General features: G+C 37.2%; 1 protein-coding gene across 9 annotated transcripts in view; it reads right to left on the bottom strand.

Annotated features, from left to right (window-relative positions):
* Window positions 1-4763: 4763 nt before the first annotated feature.
* The window catches only part of MLLT10 (MLLT10 histone lysine methyltransferase DOT1L cofactor), a 215856-nt gene continuing 195900 nt past the window's right edge, over window positions 4764-24719 (bottom strand). For all 9 annotated transcript variants that reach the window (XM_090266584.1, XM_090266583.1, XM_090266582.1 and 6 more), the window contains 7 exons: window positions 21996-22150; window positions 19164-19352; window positions 18543-18631; window positions 18047-18408; window positions 16927-17023; window positions 8845-9057; window positions 4764-6432 (listed from right to left, as the gene is read on the bottom strand). In XM_090266584.1, coding sequence (XP_090122710.1) covers window positions 6388-6432; window positions 8845-9057; window positions 16927-17023; window positions 18047-18408; window positions 18543-18631; window positions 19164-19352; window positions 21996-22150 — 1150 coding nt within the window. In that variant the 3' untranslated portion in view covers window positions 4764-6387. The remainder of the gene's footprint in view (window positions 6433-8844; window positions 9058-16926; window positions 17024-18046; window positions 18409-18542; window positions 18632-19163; window positions 19353-21995; window positions 22151-24719) is intronic.

Here is a 24719-nt window from a genome sequence, read left to right as displayed (position 1 = left end):
AAACTTGACAGATATGCTTGAGAACAGCAAAAGCAGAAGGGAAAAAGAGAAGGGTATGCTAAATGAAACGAAGGAAAATCCACATGAAACCAATGGTAAAGGGAAGGACACTAGGGTTCAAATCAATGCTTTGAAACATAAGGAAGAAATAAAGTCAACCAGTACAGAAATGAAGAAACTAGAATTGAAAAAAGCAAGGAGGGCTTAGGAACCTTTGGGACAACTTTAAACATGCTAACATCCGAATCACAGGGGTGCCAGAAGGAGAAGAGAAAGAGCAAGAAATTGAAAATTTATGTGAAAAAATAATGAAAGAAAATAGATATAGAAGTCCAGGAAGCACAGAGAGTACCAAACAAGCTAGACCCTAAGAGGACCACACCAAGAAACATCATAATTAAAATACCAAAGGTTAAAGATAAAGAGAGAATCTTAAAAGCAGCAAGAGAAGAGAGTTACCTACAAAGGGGTTCCTATAAGACTATCAGCTGATTTCTCAAAAGAATCTTTGCAGGCTAGAAGGGACTGGCAAGAAGTATTCAATGTGATGAAAAGCAAGGACCTACAACCAAGATTACTCTATCCAGGAAAGCTATCATTTAGAATGGAAGGGCAGAGAAAGTGCTTCCAAAACAAAGTAAAGCTAAAAGAGTTCATCATTACCAAGCCATTATTATATGAAATGTTAAAGGGACTTATTCAGGAAAAAGAAGATCAAAACTATGAACATTAAAATAACAACAAACACAACTATCAACAACAGAATCTAAAAAAATAGAAACAAAAACAAACTAAGCAAACCACAAAAGTAGGAACAGACTCATAGGTATGGGGACCACCTGGAGGGTTATCAGCTGGGAGGGGGAAGGGGGACAAATAGGGAAATGGTGCAGGGATTAAGAAGCATAATTGGTAGATACAAAATAAACAAATAAACAGGGGGATGTTAACAATAGTATAAGAAAGGGTGAAGCCAAAGAACTTATATTATATGTGTGACCCATGGACATGAACTAAGGGGGGTGGGATTACTGGAGGGAAATGGTGTACTGGGCAGAGGGGAGCAAAGGGAAAATAAATTGGGACAACTGTAACAGCATAATCAACAAAATATACTTTAAAAACTGAAATATTTACAAACTGAATTCAAGGACACATTAAAAGAATCATACAATATGATCAAGTGGGATTTATTCTAGCAATGCGGAGATGGTTCAGCATCAACAAATTAGTGTGATACTCCATATTAACAAAATGAAGGTTAAAATTATACGATCATCTCAATAAATGCTGAAAAAGCATTTGACAAATTTCAACATCCACTGATGACTAAAAACTGTGAACAGAGAGGATATGGGGGAACATACGTCAATAAAAGCATCATAATACAAGCCCACAATCAGCATCATATTCAACTATGAAAAGCTAAAAGCTTGTCCTCTGAGATCAGGAAAAACACAAGAATGCACTCTAGCCATTTTATTCAACACAGTACAGGTATCCTCTGGATAACACAGCACTTCTATAACACGGTTTTGCTCTAACACGATATGACTGTAGAAGATATCCAAGAATTGCTGGTAGAAGAAGGAGCTGATAAAGCAATTTTGGTGAAAATGACATCTGGAATGCGTCAAGATAACTCAGGGATGATGGCACTGATGAAAACAAAGAAGTTAAACAGTTTACTCTAAAAAGTGTAAAGAAAGGCCTAGACTTAGCCAAACAGTCATATTTCTTAAATGAAGATCCTTGCACTGAAAGGAGTACAAAGTTTAAGAGAGAACTTCAAAAGTGCTTAGCACCATATAACGAAATTTATAAAGATCTCTCAGCTAAGAGCAAGCAATCTAAAATAACAGTTTTGCAAAAAGTAGAGCACAGAAATCAAGATAATGCTAAGTGCAGAGGATGAGGATATTTTATCAAAAAGAAAACACACTTGGTTAATGGAGCTTAGATGACGAAGAAAAAATTACTTAATTCATATTAATATGTAATACTTTTGATGAAAATTGCTTTAATAAAGGTATTTCTCCTAATTATAAAAATAGTATTTAAAAAAAATTTTTGGAACCTGACATCCCTTTTTGTAATAGTTCTTTGTTTTGTATAATACGAATTCACATAACATGGCACTTGTTAGGAACCTAACAACCGTGTTATATGGGGGTTACCTGTACTGGAAGTCCTAGCAGGAGCAATAAGGCAAGAAAAGGAAAAGGCATACAAATAGGAAAGAAAGCAGTACAATAGTCATTATTTGCAGATCTAAACACTCCATCAAAAAACAGTAAGAACTAAAAAAAAACAGTAAAGTTGCAGGATAATTAATATACAAAAATCTGGTTTTTTTTTTACACTAATAAATTATCAAAAAGAGAAATTAAGAGGACAATCCCATTTATAAATGTATCAAAAAGAATAAAATACCTAGGAATAAATTTAATCAAGAACCTGTATATTGAAAGCTATAAAACATTAATAAAAAAAAATTTAAAAAGTCACAAATAAGTTGAAAGAGATTCCATGCTCATGGATTGGAAGAATATTGTTCATATGTTCATACTAGCCAAAGCAACCTACAGATTCAATGCAATCCCTATCAAAATTCCAATGGCATTTTGCATAGAAAATAGAACAATCCAAAAATTTACATGGAACCACAAAAGATTCTAAATGGCCAAAGTAATCTTGAGAAAAAAGAACAAAAATGAGAAATCACATTCCCTAATTTCAAACTATCACATAACTACTGTCATCAAAACAGTATAATATTGGCATAAAAACTGACACAGACCAACAGAACAGAACAGAGAGCCCAGAAATAATCCATGCATACATGAGTAATTAATTTATAACAAAGGAGGCAAGAATATACAATTGGGTAAGAATATTCTCTTCAATAAATGGTGTTGGGAAATTTGAACAGCTACATGCAAAAGAATGAAACTAGGCCACCATCTGAACACCATAATACAAAAATTTACTCAAAATGGATTTAAAGTCCTGCACACGAAACCTCAAATCATAAAACTCCTAGAAAAAAACAGGCAGTAAGTGCCCTGACATAGGTCTTTGTGAGGATTGACACCAAAAGTGAGAGCAACAAAAGCAAAACTAAACAAATGTGACTATTTCAAATTAAAAAGCTTCTGCAAAGCAACCACTGACAAAATGAAAAGGCAGTCTACCAAATGGGAGAAATTGATTGTAAACTATATATCTGGTAAGGGCTTCATATCCACAATACATAAAAACTCATAACTCAATAGTGAAAAAACAATCAGATTTAAAAACGGGCAGAATATCTGAATAAATATTTCCCAAAGAAGAATACAGATGGACAACAGTATATAAAAAGATGCTCAACATCATTAATCATCAGGGAAATGCAATCAAAACCACAATGAGATATCACCTCATACCTGGCAGAATAACTATTATCAAAAAAATAAGAAATAACAAGTGTTAGTGCGGATGTATTGTAGAAAAGGGAACCCACGTGCACTGTTGGTGGGAATGTAAATTAGTGCAGCCACTCTGAAAAACAGTATGGAGATCCCTCAACACACTAAAGACAGAACTACCACATAATCCAGCAATTCCACTTACAGGTATTCACCCAAAGAAAATGAAAACACTAACTGGAAGTGATATATGCACTTCCGTGCTCATTGCAGCATTATTTACAGTAGCCAAGATATGGACACAATCTAAGTGTCCATCCATGGATGAATGAATAAAGAAATTGTGGGAAGGAAGGAAGGAAGGAAGGAAGGAAGGAAGGAAGGGAGGGAGGGGAAAAGGAAAAGGAAAAGGAAAGAAAAAGGGAAAGGGGTAGGGGAAGGGAAGGGAAGGGAAGGGGAGGGGAGGGGAGGGAAGGGAAGGGAAAGGAAGGGAAGGGAAAGGGAAAGGGAAGGGAAAGGGAAGGGAAGGGAAAGGGAAAGGGAAAGGGAAAGGGAAAGGGAAAGGGAAAGGGAAAGGGAAGGGAAAGGGAAGGGAAAGGGAAGGGGAAGGGAAGGGGAAGGGAAGGGGAAGGGAAGGGGAAGGGAAGGGGAAGGGAAGGGGAAGGGAAGGGGAAGGGAAGGGGAAGGGAAGGGGAAGGGAAGGGGAAGGGAAGGGGAAGGGAAGGGGAAGGGAAGGGGAAGGGAAGGGGAAGGGAAGGGAAGGGAAGGAAGAAAAACACCCTGTGTTTGTGACAATATGGATGGTCCTTTAGGGCATCATGCTGGGTGACAGAGAAAGAGAAATATTGGATAATCTCATATGTGGAATCTATATTAAAAGGAAAAAAGATAAAAGAAACCTAATAAGAAAAATGAAAAAAGAGAACAGATTTTTAAGTACCAGAGGCAGGGGAGAGCAGGAATGGTTGGGGAAATTGGTCAAATCGTACAAGCCTTCAGTTATAAGATTAGTAAGTACTAGAGGTATAATTTACAATGTGATGATGATAGTTAACACTGCTCTGTGGTATATTTGAAAGTTGTTAAAAGAGTAAATCCTAAGAGTTTTTACCACAGGGAAAAAATATTTTTTCTCTTTTTTTGTATCCATATGAGACAATGGTAATTAAGCTTACTGTGGGAACCACCTCACAGTACGTGTAGGTCAAGTCACCGTGCCGTACACCTTAAACTTACACAGTGCTGCATGCCAATTATATGTCAAAAAATAGAAAAAATGGCACAGAGTTATAAACATTATTACATTTTATTAACAAAAACTTTGTACATTTTCTTTAATACATGTGGAATTTTACATCTAGGTAAAATAACAACACATTCAAAATTTACCATTTATACAAATTGTTACAGAATAACAACCAGTGGGTTAAATAAGTAAAATAAACCACACCGATTTTTTTAATTATCTACAAAAGATTTGACTTTCTTTAAAATTCCCCTGAACATATAAAAATAAATTAATTTTACTTTTTAATTAAATCTACCAATTAGAAATATTACAAATCAAAATATCAATGTTATCTTATGAATTTTCACAATACAAAACAGATTCACAAAACCTTATTTACAGAAATGAGGTAAGAACTGTGCAATGTTTAACCAAGAGACATATTGCAGAATTAACATGTTCTTCCAGCTAAGTACACAGTGGAGGTCTAATTATAGCTGGGTCTTTTCCACTAATAATTCACACATTTCAGAAAAGTTCAATGATCATGTCCGCAATTGTTTAATCTATACACTGCCGTACTGTCACACCAGCAGTGTGGTGACCCAAAGTGGAAGGGCTGTAATACAGATTTCACCTGTTTCAGGAACTGTAATGGTGGGTTGTTTGTCTTTTTGTTTGAAATCATTGTCAGTAGTGGAAAGTTATTTAAATTAAAAAACAAAAATTCTTACCAAATCCACTCATTTTTCTTGTGACTCATTAGTGGATAAATACCCAGGTAATAGTTTTGCCTGAGCTATCTACGGTGGCATAGAAGATTTTTAATAAAGGCAGAATCATGGGGAAGGCTGCTGGTGCAACACTGACTATTCTTACTACTCACAAGGACTGACTATAATATAGTGCAAGCTCAGTTGTCTAGAGCCATTTCAACACCATGACGGTACTAACAGGCACTTGATTCAGGCCAAACCCTACCATCAGTTTCCAGAGTGGCCCCTCTTTCTGAATGAAGTTGTTCACTTTGAATTGATCTGGTTCTCCCAGCAGCCTTAGAACTCACTTAACTCAAAGTTTCTTTGAAATATGAGTAAGTCTTAACACTAAAGAAAAAGCATTTAGCAAAAGAAAATTACCTTTAGCAGAAACAGACATTACTATCCTAACTTGATTACCAAAATTGGCCAGATCCCATTAAAAAGAAAATTTTTTATAACGAAGATTGCAAAATCCCAGTTGATGACCTATTTATTTGCAATAAATCAAATAAAACTCCAGAAGAAATCTGACAGTTCCTTGAAATTTGTTTTAAGTTTTGACTCACAGAGTAAGCTCACTGTTACCCAAATAAAATATATTTTCATATTCCAATTTGTTTAGTTTTACTATTCATCTCTCCAATTTGTAACAAAATTAGTTGTGCACCAAGTATATTAAATTTCTCTTAGGTTGATAAACTCATTGCATGTAAATTATTTCACTGACAAAAGTTAAGTTATTAACTTTTCTTTCAAAGTTCAAAACATCTGGGTGAGGGGTGGGGGATATGGGAATTCCATTTCAGTGCAACAAAGCAACAAGAAAATAAATCAAAGCCTTACAAGAATGTCCTTGTGGCAATTAACCCTTGGTTGTGCCATTAGCTTCTTGCTGTGTTTCTTCATAGGTGTAGTAAGAGGACTTCAACAGCAGCCAGATCAAGTGCTGGAACAGCAGGACAGGCAATTTCTAGATGTTTCTCAACTGTCAACTTTTCTCTTGAGCAACAGGCCCAGTTTTATCACTAAGTCTCTGCAGTTAAACAAAATCAGATGAATTAGAAAAATCAATTTTGGGCTCACATTTGAGGCAATACCCTCTTAATTGAAATTATAAGTGTGGTAAAATGTGGTATATATGGTTATTCCTTTTATTCTACAAGTCACCATGGCTTCTTTTCAGCATAATATAAAGACATAAATTTATTGGTAAACTATTAGTTGTTTTATAAACATGAAATTCAGCAGTCAACAAAAGCAGAAGTGCCCATCTGAGGGACAGAACTCACAAGGAATGAATGTAGAAATCATCCCTGGAAATAGACTTTTCCACAGAAGTAGTAACATGGTATTATGAAAAATAAAATTTTAGGGACTAACAAAGTCATGGATTCTGATCTAACATGTACTATTTATCTTTTGATCTTTAATCCATTTCAGTTTCCTTTTACTCATCTATAAAAAAAATGGGATTATAATCTATTATTTTAAAAATTGAAATCATGCATAGTACTCATAAATAGTATTTTCCAGCCTTGCTTTTCTCCATTACATAATTAATACTGTTCTTTTGTATTATTTACTATTGTGGTTTTTCATTTAAATATACATCCATATAGTACAGAAAAGTTAGCTTGTAATTAATTCACTTTTTAACACAAGAAAAAACTTGAGGAAAAAAACAGTACAAAAAATTTCTAAATTAATATGGAATCACTTAAATTTCCCATGCCAGCCAAACACTGGAGATATAACTAAGTCCATGATAAGGACAGTATGTACTCACAATCAAGAAGTCAGAAACAATGGAGCAAACACAAAGCACTAAACAATTAATGAAAAATAATAATCTATATTTTAAACCAATTCTTTTTTAAAGATTTTATTTACTTTTAGGAGAGGAGAAGGGAGGGAGAAAAAGAGAGAGAGAAATATCAATGTGTGGTTGCCTCTCGCACACCCCCAACTGGGGACCCGGCCTGCAATCCAGGCATGTGTCCTGACTGGGAATCGAACCTGCGACCCTTTTATTCACAGGCCGGTGCTCAATTCACTGAGCCACACCAGCCAGGGTTAAACCAATTCCTGTTTTAAATTTTAAAGACTAAAGTCCTTAATTTTAAAGACTAAAAGCACGTCAACAGCAAGCTTTCAAAGTTATGGGAAAGAGCAAACACTGTGACTTTTAACATTTTTATTTGCCAAGTCTCCCACTTCATTCTTTCCCTTCTTCCTTTTCCTGATGTCCAGTCTCCACTCTATATCCCAATATCCTTTCTCTAACAGGGTTCTGCCCTGAATGGGAATTTAGGGAAAACATTTACACTCCAGTAAAGCATACCTAATCAAAGGGGAGAATTATAGAAACAATCAGTCTTAAAAATGTGTGCTACTCTTTGTATAGTGTACTGTTCCAGCACCCATTTAAATTTTTAATCTTAACTTCTACACTGACAGGGTAAGCTGTTATCATTTACATACCATTAATACAAATTTAAGTTCCAGCTCTGACCTGTGTGGTTCAGTTGGTTGGCTGTCATCCTACAAAGCTAACGGTAGGGTCAGGGCATAATGCCTGGGTTCTAGGTTTCAACTCTCATCAGGGTTTATATGAGAAGCAACTGATCAATGTTTCTCTCCCTCTCTTTTTCCCTTTCTTCCCCCTCTATAAAAGTAAATAAATAAATCTTTTAAAAAATCAATTTCATTGCAAATGTGATTATAATTTACTTAAAAAATATTTTTTATTTATTTATTTTTGGAGAGGAGGAAGGGAGGGAGAAAGGGAGGGAAACATCAATGCGCGAGAAAAACATCGACTGGTTGCCTCTCCTACTCCCAATCACACACCTGGCCCACAACCCAGGTATGTGCCTTGACCAGGAATTGAACCCATGACCTTTCACTTTGTGGGATGATGCCCAACCAACTGAACCACACTGGTGAGGGCTGTAATTTAATTTTTTTTAAAAAGTGTAACCTGGTAGAATGGTTGGATTACCATAAAATTTATATATTAATTTTATTATAAATATAAGTCAATTTTAGGAAGCACTTCAGAGTAAAATAATAAAAGTATTCCTAAAATATCTAGACTAGCTCTATAATTAACCAGATGAAAGGTTCTCACAAAGCACCAAGTATTGTCTTTTGAGTGAACTGTCCCACGCCACGATAAATAAAATGTATTTTTCATTTTGAAAAATGCTGAATCATAAGATGGCCTTCAAGCCTTATGTGCAAATTCAAGCTGATATACTTAGGGGATATATAAATTGGTTAGGTCCTTTGTGTTTACACAATCTAGCTGCTAACCAACTTGTATTAGGAAGAAATTTCCGGGGGAATAATTTTTTTAAGGCAGGGACTGGAGAGACTCATCTCTAATTAATTAATAAAATTCTGTTTATTATTTCACCAGATATAATAAAACAAAGATACTTACTGTTCCTTTCTGACTTGCATTATCGCCATGGATGGTGAGAAATGGGTTGGTGTTAGCTGGGTGCAGTGATGGCGCCTGAGTACCTGCAAGTAGGTTGTTTATCGGTATTTGTGTTGGTCCAGAGATCTGCAGCTGCTGTAGTTCTGGCTGGTGGTGCTGCTGCTGGTGGTGATGTTGCTGCATTAACTGATACAGAAGGGCCTGATGTTGTTCCTTAGGTAAAAACATGTTAAAAAGATGAGTTCCCTGTCATAGAATTCAGCAGACAGTAAAGCCTGCCTTTTCTATTTTCTTTAATATTAGATATTTAAATACAAGTCACATCCATACTACTAAGAAAACTAGTATCTCTTCTGGAAAAATACATTATGTAGATACTATCTGTCTACTATAAAATGTCAATGCCATTAGTGAATGGCTTATTTTCAAAATGGGCAAACAAATGTAAGAAACCTCTATTTAAATTAGGTTATCCTTGATAATCAAGAACAGCAACTTACAGAACTCACAAGTTCTCTGTACTTGACGTTAGAATATACTATATGGGTCAAATCCTCCTGTAATTCTGGGAACTTAAAGTAAGTTTAAGGTTCTCATTCATGCCAACAGAAAGAGTACTTTCTTCATGTAGTTATGAGACTATTCTTTATAGCAAGCATGTATTTCATTTCCTGAGTGCTTCCTATGTGCCAAACACTGTTTTGAGACATGTGTTTTGTGCTTGAGACATATTGGGGGGGGGGGGGGGCTTATGTCATCCATCGTGGGGGAAAGAGGGAACGAAAAACAAAAATGTTAGAATATGAATATTACTAAGGGTCAGGGGAAAAAGAACTGTGTGTGAGATGTGGGGAACCACTCCTCGTGCTTTCGGGAATTGTAGCCCTGGCTGTTAGCCAGGCTTACCTCCCCTTGGGAAGTCTTTAAGTCTCAACAGAACACTGGAAGGCTGTGTGGGAGACAGGGCTGAAGGCCATTCAGAGGGTTTCCATGGGAATTAGATTTAAAGAATGCTTAGTATGCTTTGGAGCTTGCTCTGCTTTTCTTATCTCTTAGTTAACTATAAACAATCTCTACCAAGGAATGTATAAACCTTGCACCTAATGCCAGTGTGGCATCAAGATGTTTAATACACCTGACACAAACTAGTCACCGTGCCCTTTATATTGATCCTTGTAACCTGCAATTGTCAACTGCAATCCAGGCGCCTAAAAGCTATTGATGATTTATGAATTTTGACCTTGTATCTCCCATGTGTACCCTTCTCAAAAAAAAGCATGAGAGACAGGGGTCTTGTGCTTTCTCCGCTAGAGGGAACAGCCGCCTCCCTATCCCCTAGACAAAATACAGTGTCCTAGATAAATTTGTTCCGCCGTGGTCGTGAAACCTCTGCTGGACAGAGTAGTTTCCAACCGAGTCGGGGTGTTGGAGGCAGGTCTGCCTCATCTGGCGATCAACGTGGGGCCTCGTCTGCCTCAGTGAGAGAGTATGGCACGGGTGTGGGTCTTGTGAAATAGATTGGTCAGCCCTGGCTGGTGTGGCTCAGTGGACTGAGCACAGGCCTGCGAACCCAAAGCTCGGTGGTTCAATTCCCCATTAGGGCACATGCTGGGGGCATGCAAGAGGGAACCAATTGATGTTTCCCTTGCACATTGATGTTTCTCTTCCTCTTTCTTCCCCTCTCTCTAAAAATAAAATAAAATCTTAAAAAACAAAAATGAAATAGACTGGTCAGAGAATTCTCAATGTGGATATGGGTGGGGGTGGAAGGGTGTTCTAGGCAGATGGAACAGCCAGTGCTAAGGGGCTTCACTGGAGCACATCCAGTATAATCAAGGGAGACAGAAAGACCAGGGGTGCTGAAGTGGAGGGAGCAAGGAGGCGGCAAGAGAAGATGGGCCTCACAGCAGCAGGCCATGAACACTTCTTTGGCTTGTACTCGAAGTAAAAAGAGAAGCCAGCGGAAGGTTTTGAGCAGAGAAGTGACACAACCTGATTTAGGATTTCTTAATGGATTCAGTGTGAGGCATCAGAAAAAAGAGAGGATGACTGTAAGGTTTTTGACTTGAGCAACTAGAAGACTGGACTTGCCATGAGCTAAGGAAGGAAAACTGTGTGTGGAGCAGGTGTGTGGTGGGAAATTATCATTTCAGTTGTGGCCAGGCTATGCCTGAAAGTGGAGATATCAAGTAAGCACTTGGATACAGGGGTTTGAAATTCCAGAGTAAGGCCTGGGCTGGAAAAATATCTACACATAAAAGGTATTTAGGGCTATGTGACTGAAGGAGATCACCAAATTTTAGAACGCCCTAAGAGGCTAAGGAGAAAATGAGGAAAGGAATGCCAGTGAGGTAGAAAAAAACTTGAAGATAATGTGGTATCCTGTTAACTTTAAAAAAGAAACAAAAATACTGATCATGAGACTCAGCAACATGAAGGCCATTTGGGAGGAGAGGGTAAGGAGATAAACAGGGTAGCAGCTGGTGGGGGGAATAGGGTTAAGCAATAACTTTTCTTAAAATGGGAGAAGAAAATATGCCTTATAATAATTCTTGCCTACATCAGTTTGATGCTTGTAAATGAACAAACTTTACCTCACAACCTTGGCTGACAAAGGAAAAAGTAAGAGTTTAAACTGCTTCAGTCCTTGTGGTTTCTGAGCAACAATTTGTGTTAAAAAATTTCTTAATCAACCATGTTCTGGAAATGAGACATCTATATGTGCTATTATGAGATGTAAAATAGGAAGAACCCCAAATAAGCTGAATTTTAGTACTTCATATTAAGATGAGAGGCTTAAGAAAACAAGATCACATTTTAGTTTAAGCATTTAAGAATTTATATACAATCTATCTTTAGTGAAAATGATGCCTTTGAATCAAAACAAATACTTTCAATATATTTATAACTAAATCAAGAAAGTAGGTAGATATAGTTCAGAAAAAAATTATAAAAAGGCTAGAACTCTGAGTGAATTAAATAGGACCTTCTACAGGCTGTCTAACTCAGTGAGATGTGCTAGGGAAATGGGGCTGGAGAAAGGTCACACAACCATATCAGCTTGGTCTCACTTTAAATTCATGACTACAGAGGGCCAGAACCACACACTTCTACATGTCTTAGTTAACTCTTTCTCCCCCTTTGCCAATGTATCTACTCCACATCTTCTTAACCACCAATACTCCATTCTCCCTCAGCTGATTTTACTTATAATTTACTTTAACAAATTACAAACATTAAAAGTGGATATCCTCAACCTCCTATCATAAAACTCACTGACAGCTGTTCTGCCTGCCCTCTTCTCGGAATAGAATACTATGCTCAGCTCCTCTTCTTTCTCAGGAACATTGCTGTTCTGGGACTATTCCTTCTTCTCTCCTGCACCAGAAATTAACCTATCAACATATGTTGTCATATTCAAAATGAATAGAAACTACCCCCTCAGACCATGTCTTTCTTCTGTTAGGTGACCATTTCCTTGCTTTTTACAGTAAAACATCATTAATTGCATCTATGCCAGCTTCACTTCCTCTCCTCCCATTTTCTTTTGAGCCACTCAGTGAGGTTTTCACTTCTCACCAAAACTGCGTGTGTGAAAAACGTCTACAGAGCCAAATCGATGGTCAAGTCTTATTTGTCCTGCCAAAAGCATCTTACACATCAGAGCCCTCCCTTTCTTGAAACATTTTCTTTATGTGGCCCTAGGACACCACTTTCTCAGTTCCCCTCTTAAGTCCCTGGCCACTTTTTTCTGATATCCTTTACTAGACTATTCTCCTCTTCCAGGATATTCAAGGCTCAGTCTTCAGATCTTACCAATCTTGTGAATGTAAACATCACGTATGCAGTAATGACTCCAAATTTATATGTCCAGTTGCATCCTTTCCTTGAACACCCACTTGACCATCTAAAACAGAGGTCTCAAACTCAGGATGTGCACAGCAAGCTTCTGTTTTCTCTGTAAAACCTGTTCCTCCTGGTCATCCAAATCTCAGTAAAAACCAATATTCAACTGTTTAGGACTCTTCTTTTTCTTGAATGTTCAACAAACAAGTCTTGTTGGTTCTATCTTCAATATACACAATTTCAGACAGTTCCTTACTACGTTTATCACACTGTTTTAAAACACTAACATCTACCTGCACTGCTCGCTCTTGTTTCTACTATTGCCACCATCTCCCCTACCAACACAGATTATTCTCCATAATGCGGCAGCTAAACTCATCTTTTAAAAATATGATTAGCGGGGAGAAACAAGATGGCGGAGGAGTAAGTGGAAGCTACACTAACTTCCTCCTAGAACTAGTCTGGATTTACAATGTAATTTTGGAGAAATCATCTGGAATAACGAACCGAACACCAGCTGGAGAGAAGTCTTATAACCACGGAGAGACAGAAAAGGCCGCTACATCACAACGTGACCGGTAGGGAGTGCGGAGACGTGGAAGGGCTGGCTGGGCTCCCACGGGTGGCAGCTGAAGGGGCTGAGAAACAGCTCAGCAGCCGGGGATTCCCCCTGAGAAGGGCAGGGTCTAAACCCCCAGCTGGGCTTCCCAGCCTACAGCGACAGAGTGGAAAGTAAAATAGTATCAGCTGTGAAAAGCGAAAAGCCACAGGCTTTCTTGCTAGCCGGAGAGAAACAGCAGGAGAAAAAGAGCTCTTAAGTGGATCACATACGAAAATATTTTGGCCACCACTTACCCTGGGCTCAAGCAGAGGGAAGGCAGAGAGGACTGGAGACACTTGGGGAGAATTTGGCACGGTGGCTTTGAGGGGAGAACTGGAGGAGCAGCTGACTGGGTCCCAGTGCTGACTCATCCCCAGTACTGCGGGTAGACCATTCCCCTCCAAGTGGCGTCAGCCTGAGGAGAAGCAAAAGCCCTGCCTACAGGAATTAAGCTGCCACACCCACAGTCCTTAAGCCTGACAGCTAATCACAGATTGAATAGATTAACAATCAAAGAAGACAGACAACAGCAGTAGATCCCTGGAAGTCTCCAACAGGCTGCCTAGGGCCAGACTGGTACATGATCTGACGCCACCAGAGGCAGATCCAGGAAGTGCAGATCATTCCAAGAAGCACCAACAAACAATAGGAGTCAAAAAAATGGGGAGACAGAGAAACAACCTCCCATCAAAAGGAAAGGTAGAATCCCCAGAAAGAGTGCTAAATGAAATAGCGGGGAGCGAACTATCAGATATGGAATTCAAAACATGGATTATGGAGAAGCTGAATGAGCTCAGCGGAAACTTCAAAGAACTCCAGAAAAACTACAAGGAACTCACAGAAAATTACGTGAGCATAAAAAAGGACATAGAAGCTATCAATAAGAGCCAGGAGGAAATGAAAAATACGATCTCTGAATTGAAGAACACAGTAGAAGGAATTAAAAGCAGGCTAGAGGAAGCAGAAGATCGGATCAGCGAGCTGGAGGACAACCTACACAAAAACTCCCAGACAATGCAACAAAATGAAAAAAGACTGAACAAGACTGAAGAGGTTCTAAGACAGCTGCAGGACAACATGAAACGTAATAATATCCGTATCATAGGAATTCCAGAAGGAGAAGAAGAAGAGCAAGGGATAGAAAACCTCTTTGAAAAACTAATGACAGAAAACTTTCCTAACATGACGAGAGAAAGAGTCACGCAAGTCCAGGAAGCACAGAGGGTCCCAATGAAGATGAACCCCAACAGGCCCACTTCAAGACACATCATAATTAAAATGCCAACATTCAAAGACAAAGAGAGAATCCTAAAAGCAGCAAGAGAGAAACAACTAATAACATACAAGGGAGCTCCAATAAGGCTATCATCAGATTTCTCAGCAGAAACACTACAAGCCAGAAGGGAATGGCAAAAAATATTCCAAGCAATGAAAAACAAAGGCCTACAACCAAGAATACTCTACCCAGCAAGGCTTTCATTCAAAATGGAAGGTGAAATAAGGAGTTTCCAAGACAAAAGAAGGCTAAAAGAATACATCTCCACCAAACCAGCATTGCAAGAGATGCTAAAGGGTCTGCTTTAAGAAGATGAAGAAACAGAGAGACAGAGAGGAATACGAGTACAAAGGGGGAAAATGACAATGAATAAGTACTGAAAGAAAGAAGGAACTTCTACCATTTGCAACAACATGATTGGAACTAGAGAGAATTATGCTTAGCGAAATAAGCCAGGCAACAAAAGAAAATTACCTTATGCTGTCACCTGTTACAGGAAACTAATGAACAACACAAACAAATGAGCAAAATTGAACCAGAGGGCATAAGCCTACAATCTCATTACCTGAGTGATTATCTGTATGCATAGGCCTCACTTAATCCTGTCTGCATTGCTGCCTCCTGAGACTCAATGGTTTGGCTGAACTAAGTGGCTGGGTTGGTGAAGAACGGGGTGGTCTGTGGGCTTCACTTTAAAACTGGTTTCTCTTTTCTATCCTAATGGCTTGGACAGAAAAAGCCCAGAGGCCTGAGATGGGGGAAACCTAAAATATTTCCCTCAGTCCAAAATAAGTATAATGGGCAAAAGGGTTTTGGACAGGTGAGATGTACCTGGCACACCTTCCTCCAAAGAAGCCCTTCTTTTCCCTAATGTGGGACATTGAAAAATTAATACCTGTCTTTTGTCATCTAGTGGTTACGGATTAAATGATGTCCTTTAACCCTGTTGCCCCCAGAATACAACAAGGATGCCAGCCTGTCAAACCAAGCATGCCGTTGTCCAGAGACAGCCAACCAACCTGGAGTCTGCACGATCCTTCCCCTTGTGGGAAGGCCACCCTCCCCTCCACACCCCCACTCTTATTAGGGATTTCTTGACCCACGGGTAGGTAGGACGACGACCATGTCCAGCTTGAAGCAGCTAGAGGAGCCCGAGACCTTCATCCATTGTCCTTTATAAGATTGTAAAGGGTCTTAAGTCTGAGAGGGAGGAATTGTTATTTTTTATTGTTAAAATATTTAACTAATTAATTAATTAATTTTAAAAAAAGAAGAAGAAGAATATATGAAAGGGTGAGGCGGGAGAGCTTGTATGTACGACCCATGGGCATGGACTTGGAGAGGGGATTGTTGGGGAAGGGGGGTGCTGGGCGGAGGGGAGCAAAGGGGAAAAAAAATTGGAACTATTGTAACAATATAATCAATAAAATATACTTAAAAAAAAAATATGATTAGCATGTCACTATACTGCTCAAAGCCCTCCAATGAATTCTTTAAAATAATCCTGAAAGAAAAAGTAAAAACATATGGAACAACTTTTTAAAAATTGGGATAACTACTAAAGCGAGGTGATTAGTATACGAGTATTATACTCCCTATTGGTACACTTAAAAATTCTGTAATAGAAAGGTTAAAAAAAAATCACTAATGGCTTTCCATCACACTTAAGATAAATCTAAATTTCTTGCCACAGACAGCCAAAGAAGTTAGTCTATGATCTTCTAGACCAAACCCACCTGTCTGACCCTCTCTCCTCTGCATTAGCCTCTCTCTGCAGTCATTCTAGCCTTCTTTTTAGTCTCCAAAATATAAATACTTGTCCAGCTGAGGTCTTTTACAACTGCTGTTCCCTCTTCCTGGAAATATGCTTTCTTGTCTCTTCCCATGTCAAAAGTCATGCTCCTTAAAACTTTTATTCAGAACTGTGCTCAAAAGTCACCTATTCAAAGAAGCTGGACCATCCTATTTAAAATGGCCCTCGCGCCACTGTTCTTTATCACTTTGCCTTGCTTTATTTTTCTTCTCAATACTTATCACTACCAAGAAGCATGTATTTATTTATTGTCCATCTCCCCTACTTAAAGAAGTTCCATGAAAATAAAAAGCCTTGTTCACCACTCTTTCACCAGAGTCTGTAAGAGTACCACAGCACATTTTCTCACATCTGTCAATGAGTCAATAGAATGTCATTACAGGTATCGCGGACTATACCAAATGGCAAGACAAACTGTTTTTGCATTATGCATCCCATGTTATTTCACAAAGTGGGTAATCAATACAGCACACAGAATATCTCCAACTTAGATCACATTCTCCTAATAAAAATCAAATATTATTGATATCAAAAGGAAGCACTTACTGGTGTGAGCTGTTGAGAATTTAACAATTGCTGAAATTGCTGTTGATGAAGAAATATTTGTCTTTGCTGGTCAGAAAGTAATCCTAGTCCTGAGGCACTGCAAAAAAGATTAAAACTCTTACTTTCTACTATATACCTTTAATGTTTTTTTAAATGTAAAATGAAAGACCACTCCTCAATTTGATGTTTAATAAGTTCAAGTCAAACTTTTAATCATGTTACATTTTGAAAACCATGATGTACAAATTTCTTATTTTTGTATGTCTGTGCATGTGCAGGTATGTTCGTGTGTGAAAGCATACATGCAGATAAACAAGAATTCACATTGTCAAGAAATGTTTTGTTTTCCTTTTTATTGTAAACTAAGCAGGCACTAAGTTACGTTATGGAATAGGAATTTATGTGTTTACAACATGCACATGTAGTAATTTATACTTATTCACTCTAAGTTATACACTAAGTAACACATATTTAAAACAAAAAGCAATCCAAACACACTAATCAGTGATTTGACCTAATCTTTTTCAATGGTCCCAATGGTCAGTAAAATTAAGTACCAATGAAGAGAGGGCCAGAGAAAAGTTTACTGCTACCCCTGAAAATCCATTTAAAATGATTTGTTCCTCAAGACTATGTTCAATAACACATTAGTCTCCTTATTTTGAACAAATGTTCAAATGAAATTCCAGTATAATGAAACAGTGAATTTCACTCCCTAGATATTCACGATAAATATCAAACCTTCATCCTATCAAAATCTGTTATTATAAAGCTAACAAAACTGCATAGGTGAATTTTAAGAAACCAATATTTATACGTGATCTTCATTACAATGTTACTTTTCTTTAGAATTTATGATACATAAAGGCAATATACACAGGATAAGATCAAAATTGAAATTTTCAACACAGAATATATTTAATATTTTGTTACTAAAGTGGCTTAATTTTGTTTTAATCTGAATTATTTAAGTTTCAAAAATAAATAGCACTCAGTAAATGTCCTTAGTTTAAAAGCTTGGTGGACTGTAATCTCTTAAGAGAACATCTACAAGGAGCACATTAAAAATCCCAATCTAAAACACAGACAAACCTAAAATATATTTAAGTAAGGTTCTTACCTGTTAGTCAGTGTAGCTGGCATTGGATGAGTTGCATTAGGTGGTACAGTTGTGTGAGTGAGGGGGGTAGGGTTCTGGGATATTGTGACAGGGGTCTGAATAACACCATTTAAAGCTCCTACAATGCCATTAATTGCCAGTTGGTTACCTGGCAAAGCTCCAATTATCCCACCCACTCCAGGCACTGCAGGAATGGTGGATGTTACAGTCTGCATTCCACCAGCCAGGGCCCCCACTGTCACACCATTGACCTGCTGCACTCCGCTAACGCCCGTGCCCTGCTGAGCTGGGCTCTGCCCAGCAGGAGGTGGTGTAGAAAGAGCTGATGAGCTGCTGGTGCTTTGTCCACTGGAGGTTAAGTCCTAATGAAAGAAAGAATAGAAATTTAAATTGTAAGGAACACAGCAAAACTTTAAAATAATTTTAAACCATTTAATGTGATATACTATTGTTCATGAGTAAAATATATAAATGAAACTAACCACACCAAAATTACCTGATTTAATACAGGAAGAGAATTATCAGGTAAAAAGCTGTTTCCTAGATGAGGGCTCTTACTGCTGTTCAAGGAATCAGTAGTAGGAGCTAGCATAATAAAAACACAAAAAGAAAACCATTTACCCTGTTAAATTATGTTATGTATAAGATTAAAGGCTTATCTAAAGGCTAATCCCAAAGCCCACATTATGTAAATGACCCATGGACATGGACAACAGGGAGGGGATTGACTGTGTGAGAGGGGGGGAGGTGGGTGGGGCAGCGGAGAGCAATGGGGGAAAGATAGGAAAACTGTAATAGAACAACAATTTAAAAATTGGGGAAAAAAACACTTAAAAATTAAGTCTTGCTCTTCCTAAGAGCAGTTTAAATGGGAAAATCTGTGTCTCTATTGAATATCATGGCTTTAAATCAATAGAGATCATGATACATTTAAATGTCATCATTAAATTATATGATAAAGAAGTTAGAAAAAATTCAAGTTCATCACTTAACAGGATTCTTTATGCTCTTCTAAATAACCTATCATTCCTTTTCTACATCTTCATATAAGTTATCATCCACTTATTTAAAAGGTGTCTAGCCTACTTTCCTTAGATATACAATAAATATTTCATACCATTCTGTGCTGAAAATGCATGTATTTGATGAGATGGACTAGGATTTGTTGTTATTGTTGGAAAAGGCACTGAGAGCTGTGCATTCAATAACTGAAGGCGTTCCTTTTTGGCAGTTAGGTTTTTAATTTGTTCCTCTAATCTTCGATTTTCAACTTGAAGTTGGTGTAATGACTTCAGCATTCCTAAAACTAGCAAACATTTAGATCATTTTTAATAAAGACAGGCTCACAGGGCTAAGTATTTTAAGGACTTAAGTGTCAATAACTTTAGAAATACGTCAACATTCTGTAAAGCATTTTAAGGTTTTATTCCTAAATTTATACGTAGATGTTAAATATACCAAAGTATATTTGTATATATATATAAGGATATCCAAAGAAAAACACCCTCCTTGTTCGTGTAATTTCCATTCTCAAAAAAATAAAAATGACAAAAACATTTTATTTTCGTCAAAATAATTAAAATTCATAGTGCCTGCCATGATTATACATTAATAGCATATTTAAAGTGGGAAAGAATCACACCAATATCCTTCAACACAATAAAGACCACATGTTTTTATCTGCTGCTTAGTTAAGCTTAGTAAGCCACCAGACAAGGTGAAGAACCTCCAAGCCCAGCTGCTCACCATGCTAATGCACACATCTCCCAGCAGGGGGCAGTGTTCATGCACCTCATCCCCCACTCCCAGAGAAGGCTCATCATCTGTCAACAAACTCAGCTCCTGTCCTGCCTCATCACCTCAAACACAACTGGGATCTTTAGACTGACAACACAGTGTTACTGTTACACCACAGTGATAGACACTTTAAAAGTTCTATGTCTAAAAAAGTTGTATTTGTTTAACATGCCCTCAGGGCCTTCAAAAGACACATATGGTCATTTCCAAAGATTTTAACACTTATCCCTCCTCTTCAAGATCCCTCAAAGAAACCCTTACTTGGTCTACCCAAATGAGATGTAGTAGGACTAAGCAAAACCTGTCCTCCAGCTATCATATTTAAAGGATTACCCCAGCATGAATTTCCTTACAATAAGCTCCCCATCCCCACCCCCGTCAGGACACCACACATAAAAATACCAATTTATGGCACTTGCTACTAGCAATAAGCAAACTGTTTTAATAAACTAAAGCAGCAAAAATGTATATCCCAGAATTATAAAACCCACCAATATTCCTCCAAAAAATAAATCCTTAACACTAGACCACTTTTCCAGCTAACTACTACTTGTAGTGTAATTTTGTTTTTTGGCATTTTCCACCCGTGGCCCCCTGCCAATAATTAAAACTGTAAAGATACTAAATATATATAAATAATATATAATATATAAAAATTACACATATATAATTTGGTAATTATTATTCTTTCTCATCCAAATTATAAAGTCAAAAAGATAGTTTGCTATACTGGACTATATGCACTGTTTAAAATATGAGGGGGGACCCAAAAAACCCGGAATTAATGTATAAAAAATTGTGTATTTATTCTTACATGTTTAAATTTCAGTCACCTTCAAAGTACTCTCCATTTGATGCAATATACTATCGAGCCATTTTTTTCCACTGCTCGAAACAGTTTTTGCACTCGTCGATTTTGATGCCTTTTAGTGCTTCTGCCATTTTTGTTTCACCTCTTCCACACTGGCAAAATATTTCCCTTTGAGAAATTTTTTCATCCGGAGAAACAAAAAAAAAGTCACTCAGGGTGAGATCGGGTGAATAGGGAGGGTGGGGCATGGGGGGGTCATGCTGTTTTTCGTCAAAAACTGCTGAACACTCAGCACAGTGTGGGCAGGTGCACTCGTAAATCACTGACCATGATGAAATGGGCAAATGCACTGAAAGAGTCTTCAAAAAAAAGTTCACTAAAGCCAAAGCAGCCTCTCACAAGAACGCTAGTTGGTACACTGATACAGATGGGTTCCTAGAACACTCACCTATGGGAAAAGCCTGTACTACAAGGGGCCCACCCTCTAAAAAATAATTCCAGGTTTTTTTGGGTCCCCCCCTCATAAATTCCACAGAGGTAAACAAATTTTCTTCAAACAATTCAGCTAAGAGGAAAATATAACATGTATTTTAGTACAATGAGAAACCATGTATCAATATTATAATAATTATAAGCAGTAACAATAACCAGTGAATATATAAGTACGCTCTATGAGTCAAGCAATATTCTTCCATTTTTTTTTAAAATTCTCATCCACGGACATGTTTTCATTGTTTTTTAGAGACAAAGGAAGGGAGGGAGAGAAACATCGATGTGAGAGAGAAGCATCAACTGATGGTCACCCATACGCGCCCAGATCAAGGATTGTATACACTGAGACTAGGGCTCATTCATGCCTGACTGAGGATCGCATGCACCCAAAACCAGTATCACATGTGCCCAAACCGGGGACCAAACCCATAACCCAGGCATGTGTCCCAACCGGGAATCTAACCTGCAACCCTTCAGTTACGGGATGATGCTCCAACCAACCAAACCACACTGGCCAGGACTATATATTTTTTGTGTCATTTAACCCTCAAAACACTACAATAAAGGTACATTATTACTCCCATTCTACACTGACATTTAAGAAACTTACTCATGATCATACCGTTAATAAGAGATAAAGACAGGGTTCAAGCACAAACAGTAAAAGTGTAGAATTTGTTCTATTAAACCACATATTACATTTTCTTACATATAATATAAAACACATATCATAATTTCATTGCTATTCTCAATGAAGTGCAACTTCTCCACCTATCTGCCTGTGTGTCAGTTCATTCACCCATCAATCTGATATTCATCTTTTTTTAAAGACAAGAAAAGAATACTTACTGTCACTAGGAGTACCCTGTTCTAATAAAAATTGCTGTCCTTCACTCCACTGCCTCTCCAAAAGCTGTTCTATGCTGGCTGCTACTGGAGGCAGATTTTCCAAACTGCTGTTGCCTGGTGGATCATAGCGAATCTGTAAGCTGCTTACAGGGGATCTGTTGAAAATATTAATTCTCTGGTTAAACAGAAGAACCCTTTGAAAGAGAGTGCATTCACATTTCTCACCTTTTGGTGACCTCTTTCCAGTACAAGTTTTGTAACACCAAGCTGCCTATGCTAGAACAATAAAATCATAATCTACTCTAAAATTTATAAATTATCATTCTTTCTCCTCAAATTAAAAAATCAAGGGACTAGATGGCCATATTTGTTCATTAAAAACCACTAGAAAATATAAACATACCACTAATAATCTCTGAAATAGACTACAGAAGAATTTGATATAGGTTTATAAAACAAAAGGGAAACTCAGGATTAGAAAAACATGTAATATAACTAGCCAGAGAGAAGAGTTACACCATTCTGCTTTAATATGAAAAATCAACACTTCCAATATTAAAATGAATATGTAATATTCTCAATCACCCACTTTGTTAAATTAGTAAATGTTTCCATTTCTGGTTCCCAGCTTCCTTACTAACATAACACATTAGTAAAGGCCAAAGTGTTGCCACATAATCATCTCTTAAGAGTTTCACAACTAGTTGGTGAGAAGTCAAAACCTGGCTTATTGGCTCTATTTCCACTTGAGGAAACAAATGGGGCTGGAGTGGCCCGTCCAAAGGCACACGGCTAGCAAGTGACAGAGCTGGGGCTACAACACAGGTCTAAAAACCCACTATTGTTTTGTCACTGCCTTAAAATGCTTCTCTAGAAAAATCTCTTTAAATAAGAATTTAAACAAATAAGGGTTTTTTATTCCATGTGAAAATATCATGTGCTACATACATTTGGCCATCATACTCCAAATAGTTCATTGTGCCAGGATAATTTAGGCTATTACATTTCAGACTGATCTTTAAAAGGTAACATAAAGTTGGACATATATGCTAAAAATAATTTTGTACCATTTATTGTGTTAAATCCCATTTAGCTAACATATAATAATGACACACAGCAAAATAGCAATAAAGGATCTTAAATAATCTCTGGATAGCTGGTATGGTATTTAAAGCTTAAAGGAGGGACCCAGAAATGCTTCCTCTACTAAACATATGAGGAAAAATCCATTAACTTTCTTCTTTGAAAAGAAGAATAAAGCAATACAAAGTAATCACAGCATAAATTTAGAGGTTAGTCAGATGTTGTTATCACTATGTACAGTAGTCCCTCACTATATCACAGTTCACTTATCGTGACCTCACTGTATCGTGGGACTTTTTTAAATATTATATTTTATTATTTATCGCGGATTTTTCGGTATATCGCGTGATTCTGAGGTACTGTATATGTGTGTTGTTAAAGTTTCGTAGGTTTAAGAGCACAGAATAAATGTAAGGTTCCTACTTCACGGGAGTGAGGGGGGTCTGGAACGTAATACCTGCAATAAGTGAGGGAATACTTTATAATTCTTCATATTTCTAGTTTCAAAAGAAAGAACATTTAATTTTCTGCAGAGTTCAATTAGGAAAAACAGTACTACTTTTAGTTCAAGTAGAATTATATAGGGAAAAGGCACTAATTGTATATGTACCAGGAAATAGCAAAATTAGAAGTTTTTATACTGAACTCTTTAATGACAAATGTATTTCTTAATAGAGCTTCCTAGACTGTATCAGTAACACAGCAACACTGACACTCATGGTAGTGACCACATAAAAATTTTAATTTCTAACAGAATTTTTTACTTCCCATGGTTGAAAAAACTCCAGAATGGGTTTTATCCTTCCCTTCTGTTCTCCATTCTCACCCAGTCTAATTCCATATTGGAGCCATAGTTTACAAAATTAGAGAGTAAAGAGAAAACAAACCAGGAGAAGGCATAAAAGTTGAGAAAGTGAAATAAAATCAATTAAAACAGCCAGAGCCTACAGTTTCATTATCTTCCACAAACTGATACAACATTTCCTATAATCATTCTCCCCATTGAGAACAGAAAATTTGGGACACTAGATTGTGCTCAGAGGAAGTCAATCCTTCAGCATAACTCTGGTTAAGTGTCCTGCTAAGTAAGAGTAATAACCTCATATATATTATACATTAATAAATGGTACCTGAATTCTTTCATATTCTAAGATAATTTCAAAGAACAATGTTAATACATTTGCTATACTTTGATTCAAACAATTTTAAGAAGTAGAGAGATTTTAAAGACAAGCAATAAAAACCTTATTTATTGACTTAGGAACTAGAGACTAAAGGTTAAGTGCATTGCCCACAACAGAACTAAAACTGGAAGTCAAAGTTGAAAGCCTTGAGTCTGTCGCATTAAGAGATTTTAAGACTATTTTATGACCAAAAAGAATTACGCAAATTAATGCATTAATAGTACTAGCAGCTAAAACATATAAATAATAAAAACAAGAGAGTTCAAATTGATTTGATATCTAAAAGAGTTACAGCTTTTAAAAAGCTTAGATAGCCATAGCAATCAGACAAGAAGAAATAAAAGGCATCCAGATTGGAAAGGAAGAAGTAAAACTGTCTTTATTTGCAGATGATGTGATACTGTACACAGAGAACCGCAAAGATGCCACCAAGAAATTGCTAGACCAATAAATTAAT

The sequence above is a fragment of the Furipterus horrens genome, unplaced genomic scaffold (assembly GCF_987537825.1).
Source record: "Furipterus horrens unplaced genomic scaffold, mFurHor1.1.pri manual_scaffold_2, whole genome shotgun sequence".
NCBI lineage: Eukaryota > Metazoa > Chordata > Mammalia > Chiroptera > Furipteridae > Furipterus > Furipterus horrens.
The sequence above is the reverse complement of the archived record's forward strand: the minus strand, read 5'-3'. Positions and strand labels throughout refer to the sequence as shown.